Here is a 7,737-nt window from a genome sequence, read left to right on the forward strand (position 1 = left end):
TCCCCATCTTGTCCCCTCTGGGTCCCTGGCTCTTGCTGAGCCTCCCCCTCTGCCTGCAGCCCGGGCTCGCCATGTGCTGAGCGCCGACGGGTTCCTCATGTACCTCTGCTCCCCGGAGGGCTCCATCTTCAACCCTCGGCACCGGGCGCTGTGGCAGGACATGAGACAGCCGCTCTGCCACTACTTCATCTCCTCCTCCCACAACACCTACCTGATAGAGGACCAGATCCGGGGCCAGAGTAGCATCGAGGGCTACATCAGGTAAGGGGGCTGCTCCCTCCCAGCTGCTCCCCCCTAGCACCCTCCTGCCCCAGTGCTGTGCCCCAGGCAGCTCCATGGGGCAAACCCAGAAGCTCCTTTTCCTCTTCCATGGTCCAGCACGCCTGTGGCCCTGCCATGTGGTGCTCAGCAAGGGGGATGCTGAGCCCAGCTCTACCTGCCCTGCATGCAGCTGCATCCCCACCCTTGGTAGTTGTCCCCTGGTCCCTGTAGGGGTGACACCCACAGGCAGAGGAGAGGGCAGGGGGCTGGTTCCCTGACCAGGTGCGGGGTCCCAGGGGTGACAACCCACCCTTAGGGCTCTGAAACGGGGCTGCCGGTGTCTGGAGGTGGATTGCTGGGATGGGCCGAACGGGGAGCCCATGGTGTACCACGGCCACACCTTCACCTCCAAGATCCCCTTCCGAGAGGTGGTGAGCACCCTGGGGAAGTACGCTTTCAAGGTAGGGCACCCTTCCTCGGGTATTGGGTGTCATGGGTGGCCCTTGGTGGGCGGGGGGGACATGGCTGCCATTTGGGCAGTGATGGGTCTCTGGAGGAGGAGTGGTGCTGAGGCTCACACGCCTGGTGATGCAGCAGGACTGACTCCACCGCAGATGAGGAAGGTGGCTGTGTCCCTTCCCAGGGGACAGCACTGTGGGGTCTGACCCACAGCCCTGCGCTGTGTCGTGCCAGGGGATGGGGGCTTATGCAGATGTGGCCTGCTGGGGGTGCAGGGGTGAGAAAAGGCCTGGGGGATGTGAGGGTGAGATGGGCTATGGGGGATGCTGTGGGACTGGAAGGGCATGAAGGCCTCAGGGGGATACAAGGATACATAAGGGGCTTCATCCTGGCACTGATCACGCCTGGGCAAAGCCCTTGTGGGAGCTCCCCAACTCGACTGAGGCTGATCGGCTGATCTCCAGCTCTGCATGTTGTTCCCCAGACCTCGGACTACCCAGTGATCCTGTCCCTGGAGAACCACTGCAGCATGGAGCAGCAGGAGGTCCTGGCCCAGCAGCTCAAAGCCATCCTGGGGGAACAGCTCCTCACCACCACCACTGATGGGCGCATCCCCACCCAGCTCCCATCCCCAGAGGTAGGGACAGAGCGCAGCTGCGCTGGGCATCGCTGTCCTGCCTGGGAGTGGAGTAAGGAGGTGGCTCTGTTGTCCAGAGGAAAGGCCACCTCTGTCCCAGCATCATCCTGCTCGGCTGGAGCACTCAGGGACCTTGGGGTTACTATGTCCTCATGTTCACAGGGATCCCAAAGCTGTCCCCAGGGTTGTCTCCCCATGCCCTACAGAGCCAGACAGCAGGGCAGAGCCCTCCTACCCCATCCCCTCCTGGATGCTGAAGGGAGATGGCAGTGCTGGCCCCCAGTAGTGCAGGGTCCTGGGGGACAGCAAGTCCTACGGAGGAGATGATAGGCACCCCAAGATGCCTACTTCTCTATCCCCAACCCTGCAGGAGCTGAAGCAGAAGATACTGCTGAAGGGGAAGAAGATTGGGCGTCTGGAGGACACACTGGATGGGCCAGGGGACGAGGCGCCCAATGGGTCTGACGATGACAACGGGGCAGAGGCAGAGGAGGAGAGGCGGAGGGTGAAGGTGGGTGGCCCGGACTGGGGACTGGCTGTGAGCGCTGAGCCCCCAGACACAGCTATGGGCTGCGGTGACATCCCAGTGCTGAGAGGAGAGGCAGAGACATCACCAGGCAGGGGGGACAGCCCTTTCTGCCCCTGGCCATGCCAGCCCCCTCTTTGCACAGCATCCCTGTGGTGGCACCATCTTGGGGGTCCCCCGCTTGCTCTGTTCGGGGCAGGAAGGCGGCCCATGGTGGCGATCCTGCCACCCCCATCTGCCCTTGGCTGCCCTGGGCTCTACAGCCCCTGTCCTGGGTGAGTGCTGGGGGACGGTGCTCCCATCAGGAGGGTCCCAAGATGGCTCTGCTTTGCAGAAGGACAAGGAGAGCCTGGCGCAGGCATTGTCTGACTGCGTCGTCTACTGCAAGACCGTGTCCTTCCGGGGCTTCCAGGAGGCCCGCAGCCACTCCCGGCCCTCCGAGATCTCCTCCCTCTCCGAAGCCAAGGCCAGGAAGCTCATCCGGGATACGGGTGAGATGGAGCGGGCAGTGGCACCACGGGACCGGGCCAGGGTGGACAGGGCAAACAGCTTCCTCAGGTGTAGGGCTAGAGCCACCTACAGCGGGGCTGTACCTTGGGTTTTGGTTGTGGTGAGTGAGGGGGAGTTACTGACTTAGAAAGCAAGGCAGGACACCTGGGTTCCTGGGAGGGGAGAGGGATGAGAATTGGTGGGTTGGTGGATGGATGGGTAGATGGAAGGATGGATGGATGGATGGATGGATAGATGGATGAAAGTATGGATAGATGTTTGGATGTGTGGGTGGATGGATATATGTTTGGATGGGCAGCATGTTGTGGGCGGCTGTGCAGGCCAGGGAATGACCTCACGAGTGGCTCTCACGCTCCATCCCTAGGGAATGAGTTTGTCCGCCACAATGCCTGGCAGCTGACACGCATCTACCCCAGCGGGATGAGGACTGACTCCTCCAACTACAGCCCCCAGGAGATGTGGAACGTGGGGTGCCAGATCGGTACGGCTGGGGGGGTGTCAGGTCTGTGGGCTGGGGAGATATCCCAGGTCCCCTGCCAAACAGCACCATCAACACCCATGTTGGCGCCAGCTACAACCCCAGCTGGAGCCAGGTCTGGCTGCAGGCTCTTGCCCTGCCCTGAGGAACCTGGAGGTACCCAGGCATGGGTGCCTTGTTCCCCTGTGCAGCCCCACATCTCTCTGGCCATGGGGACAGGTTGGTTTCTTGGCTCCAAGCAGGGCACGGTGACTCCAAACTGCCCTGAACCCTTTCCCTGCCACCTTCCCCCAGTGGCCCTGAACTTCCAGACGGCCGGCATGGAGATGGACCTCTGTGACGGGCTCTTCAGCCAGAACGGCCGCTGCGGCTATGTGCTCAAACCACCCTTCATGAGAGACGAGGAGACTCTTTTCAACCCCAGTGACCCCGGAAGCCGGGAGAGCCCAGGCCCCACCACCCTGACAATCCAGGTACGGGGCTAAGGAGAGATCTTGGGGAGCCGTGACAGTGTCCTGGGGCTCTGCTGGTCCCAGATGGGTGGGGACACTGTTGGGCAGCATGCTGGAGCCAAGCATAGAATCATAATGGTTGGAAGAGACCTCAAAGATCAGCAAGTCCAACCGTTCACCCAATGCCACCATGCCCGCTAAACCCACTAAACCATGTCTCGAAGCGCCACATCTAAACGTTGCAGCCTCCCAGCAGATCGGTTCAGCCGCTCCCTGGCTCACGGTGTCCCTGCCCCTTCCCACAGGTGATCAGTGGGCAGCAGCTGCCCAAAGTGGCCAACAGCAAGGACGGAGCCGTCATTGATCCACTTGTGCGTGTGGAGATCCACGGAGTCCCTGCGGACCAGGCACGCCAGGAGACCAAGTACATCGAGAACAATGGTGAGCCCCATGGCGGTACCAGGGACCCTGCTGTGCCCAGCCGCCTGTCCCTGCCCTCCCAGGACTCCTTCTCCCTTCCCAGGGTTTAACCCCCGCTGGGACGAGACGCTCCAGTTCCAGCTCCACGTGCCTGAGCTGGCCCTTGTCCGCTTCGTGGTGGAAGATTATGACAAGACGTCCAGGAACGACTTTGTAGGCCAGTTCACCCTGGCCTTTGCCAACATCAAACCCGGTGAGTGGCTGCTGCCTGGTGGTGGTGGGGGCCCAGGGCAGCCCTGCAAGGGTGTCTTGGGCTCAGCTAGGTGCTAGAGAGCAGGGTTGGGCCATCCGTCAGCCAAAGCCTTGCTGCCCCTCCTGCAGGCTACCGCCACATCCATCTCCTCTCCAAAGATGGCACCAGCATCCCACCCTCTTCGCTTTTTGTCCATATCCGCATCACCGAGCCACCTGGCCCCGAGCAGGACTGAGCTTGTGGGGTGAGCAGGACCCGGATGGAAGCCATAGAGCCAGCCCCAAGCTGCTGGGGCCATGGAGCCAACCACATTGCCCTCTTGTTGAGCCGTTTGTGTCATCCCTGTGTCATCATTGCTGCTGTGCTCCCCTTTGCAGTAGCCTCCAAGGGCTGGGAAAAGGCACTGACCTCCCCTTCCCAGGTTCAGGATGCTGCCTCCCATGTATGAGCCGAGCGTGGGATCTGTGCTGGTGCAGCCTCCTGCATCCCCCATGCAGAGCCTGCCCTGGCCCATGGGCACAGCTTGGCCGGAGGGAGGAGGAGAGATGGTGCACGGCCCCGCAGCCCTGCCACAGGGGCTGGTCCCCCTTGGCCAGGGGAGCAAGGTTGGAGCTGAGCAAACCCCAGGGCTGGGAAGAGCTGGGAGTCGGTGCTCACTGCCCCCCAATCCTGCAGAGCCCCATCACAGCTCCTGGCCCCTATTAACCCTTGCCCTGTCCCTTCTCTGTAAGCAACCTAATAAATTGTTCGGTGACAGGCAGGCTTAGGTCTGGGTGCAGTGGGGCTGGGGAGAGACAGGGAGCTGGGCTTGTGCTTGCGCTCCTTCTCTGTGGGCACCTGGCCCACTGTTCACACAGGGCTCCAAACAGCCCCAAAAAACAGTATTAAAAGGAGCTGAGAGATTCCTTTTATACAGCTGCATATTTTACAACCCATATACATATATGCCTATACACACACATACATCTCCGCAGCAGGCCTGCACCACCAGGGCCTCAAAGCAGTCAAGATTCGGCCTCACTGCAAAGCACCATCCTTCTCTGCGGGGCACCCTCCTTCCTGCTCCATCCCAGGGGGTCCCTCGGCCCGGCTCTCCCTCTGCACGGTGTGGAGGTGGATGGTGGGCGTGCTGGGGTCCTTGCCCACCCCCTGGCTGGGGTCGCTGGCCCCGCGCTCGGGGTGATGCCGCTGGATGTGTTTGATGACCTGAAACTTCTGCTTGGCTTTGTAGGGGCAGTAGCGGCAGAAGAAGGGGTGCTCGTTGGTGTGGGTCAGGTAATGGTGGCGCAGGCCGGCTGCCCAGCGGAAAGCTCGCCCGCAGGCATTGCAGACATAGGGCTTCTCCTCGCTGTGCTTCTTCAGGTGTGTCTTGAGGAGGAAGCGAGTCTTGAAGGCCTTGCCGCACTGCTCACAGATGAAGGAGCGGGCCTCCTGGTGCCGCGTCTCCTTGTGCACCCGCAGGGCGTCTGCCCGGTTGGTGCGGTACTCACACTCATCGCAGCGGTACGGCTTCAGGCCTGTGGCAACAGGGAAGGAGATGGCACCGGGACGGGGGAACAGTGCCCTCCATCCCGTGGGTCTCACCATCCCTGTAACAGACCATCAGTCCCCAGGGACTCCCTCCTACACCCCATTGTGTCAGCTGGCACCCCAAGACCCCTCATTTCCAAGGCACCACACAGTGCCTGGGGTCTGTACCACCCCACCTTCCCTCCCACACCGGGGGCACTGTCCCCAGCCCACCAGCACATGAGAATGTGCTGCTCCCCAACTTCTGGGCATCCTCCCCCGCCTCCAGCTTGGCCACTGGTAGCAAAGGAAGCACAGAGATGGGGTCCCTGCAGCCCCAACACCCTCCCTTCCCAGTGCACTACATCCTGTCCCCAGTGAGTAGCACTCACCCGTGTGCTTTGTCATGTGGTACTTGAGCTGGTTCACCCACTTGCACTTGTAGCCGCAGTCGGGGCAGAGGTATTTCCGCTCCTCCTTGTGGATTCGCATGTGGTACTGGGCACAGGGCAAGAGGGCAGGGTCAGGATGAGGCCACGTGAACATGCAGGGCTCTGGAGTGCCAGCGAAGGGGCTCAAAGACAGCTCTGACACCTCAAACTGCATGGGGCAGGTAAGGCTGGCTGCTTGCCTGGCAGACTGTGGGCAGTGGGAATCCACAGCAGGGTCAGGATGAGATGCCCGTACTGCAGAGCTTGCTCTGTCCCAGCCTGCGGATGGCACAGGCTTTTCTCCCCAGCTTTGTATTTAGGGCAAAGTCTGGGTTAAAACCCAGCCCAACAAAGCTAGCCCTGAGCTGAGCATGCTGTGCAGCCTCACCCAGGCAGCTCAGAGGGCTCCAGCTCAGCCTGGCCATTAAAAAAGTCAATATTTCTTTTAGCAAAACCAGACAATTTTCCCCTCCATTAACCCACGTCTGGCCCTCCTGTTCTAGGAAAGGCCCTTTACCATGCATAAGCATACTAATCACTTACAGAAATGAGGGCAGGGTCTGGCTCTGCTTGCAGGGAAGGTGGGCTTTCCCTGCACTGTGTCTAACTGGTGCTACAGAGCATGCTGCAAGCCAGCAGGCAGCCAGACTTGGCTTCAAGTGGTGGAAGCCTGCACCCAGAGGTGTCAGTAGAAAGAGGAGTGAACTTGGACAGCTGCCCACCTTCTCGCTTTGCTACAAATCTCCCTTCCCCTTAATCTGCAACAGCAGAGAGCAGGGAAGAAACTTACTGTACCTACATGAGTTTTATCTGCCTGCCTCCTATTGAGCCACAGAAGGGGACAGAGGACAAAACCTCCCCTTGGTAGTTTCTTTTTCTCCAAATCCCCATGTCTGGATCCCCCCCAACCCATGTAGATGCAGTAGCATATATCCCCAAGCAGGACTCACCTTGAGACGCGAGGGGTCGGCACAGGCATATTTACAGAGGTGGCACTTGTAGGGCTTCTCGCCGGTGTGGATGCGGATGTGCCACGTGATCTTCTGTCTGTTCTTCGTGGTGTACTCACAGTCCGAGCACTTGTACACGCGAGTGCCCCCATGGCCCTTCATGTGCTGGTCGAAGACGAGCTGGTGGCGGCAGGCGAAGTCACAGAAGGGACACCGCAGGGGTTTGTCCTGGGGGGCAGCCGGCTCATGGCTTTCCACATAATGCCGCACCAGTTGCTGCCGCTCCTTGGCTGCAAAGTTGCACAGCTCACAGCGGTGGCTGAAATGCTGCGTTTTGTGCTCCTCCAGTGCCTCCCGGGTGGCAAAGGTCTCCTTGCAGGTGCTGCACTCCAGGTGTGGGTGCTGCTTCTGCACGTGGCACTTGAGCGTGGCCTCGCTGTGGCACACGAAGCTGCAGCGCGGGCAGCCGTAGGACACCTTCTCCTCGTGCCGCCGCAGAATGTGCTGCTTGAGGGCTGTCTCGGAGCTGAAACGAGCCTCACAGCGGGAGCAGCTGAAGTTGAGCTCACCACAGTGGCAGCTGTTAACGTGGCGGGTGATGTCATTCTGCAGGTAGCTGCTGTAGTCACAGAGTGGGCAGAAGTGGGTGGGTGTCTTCTCGTGCACCCGTAGGCGGTGGATGCGGAGCTTGGAGTTGGTGCCAAAGGTCTGGCTGCAAATGCCGCAGGCGATGCGCCCCACGCCGGTGTGCAGGGACTGGTGGGCTTCCAGGCGGTAGCGCCGCGTGGTGCTGAACTCGCAGTAGCGGCACTTGTGGGGCTTCACCCCCTCGTGCTTGATGCGGCACAGGT

General features: G+C 60.7%; 2 protein-coding genes across 2 annotated transcripts in view; one reads left to right on the plus strand and one right to left on the minus strand.

Moving 5' to 3' along the window:
• The window catches only part of PLCD4 (phospholipase C, delta 4), a 7,128-nt gene extending 2,897 nt beyond the window's left edge, over nt 1–4,231 (plus strand). Inside the window, 10 exon segments of the mRNA XM_009708521.1 lie at nt 60–261; nt 578–722; nt 1,205–1,357; nt 1,728–1,868; nt 2,218–2,374; nt 2,758–2,874; nt 3,166–3,344; nt 3,629–3,801; nt 3,803–3,996; nt 4,125–4,231. Coding sequence (XP_009706823.1) covers nt 60–261; nt 578–722; nt 1,205–1,357; nt 1,728–1,868; nt 2,218–2,374; nt 2,758–2,874; nt 3,166–3,344; nt 3,629–3,801; nt 3,803–3,996; nt 4,125–4,231 — 1,568 coding nt within the window.
• A 656-nt stretch (nt 4,232–4,887) lies between these two features.
• Nucleotides 4,888–7,737, minus strand: part of ZNF142 (zinc finger protein 142) — a 9,706-nt gene continuing 6,856 nt past the window's right edge. Inside the window, 5 exon segments of the mRNA XM_009708522.1 lie at nt 4,888–4,975; nt 5,013–5,513; nt 5,898–6,003; nt 6,887–7,732; nt 7,735–7,737. The exon segment at nt 7,735–7,737 is cut by the window's right edge and continues 2,169 nt beyond it. Coding sequence (XP_009706824.1) covers nt 5,014–5,513; nt 5,898–6,003; nt 6,887–7,732; nt 7,735–7,737 — 1,455 coding nt within the window. The 3' untranslated portion in view covers nt 4,888–4,975; nt 5,013.

Source organism: Cariama cristata, unplaced genomic scaffold (genome assembly GCF_000690535.1).
Source record: "Cariama cristata isolate BGI_N322 unplaced genomic scaffold, ASM69053v1 scaffold29959, whole genome shotgun sequence".
Taxonomy (NCBI): Eukaryota; Metazoa; Chordata; class Aves; order Cariamiformes; family Cariamidae; genus Cariama; species Cariama cristata.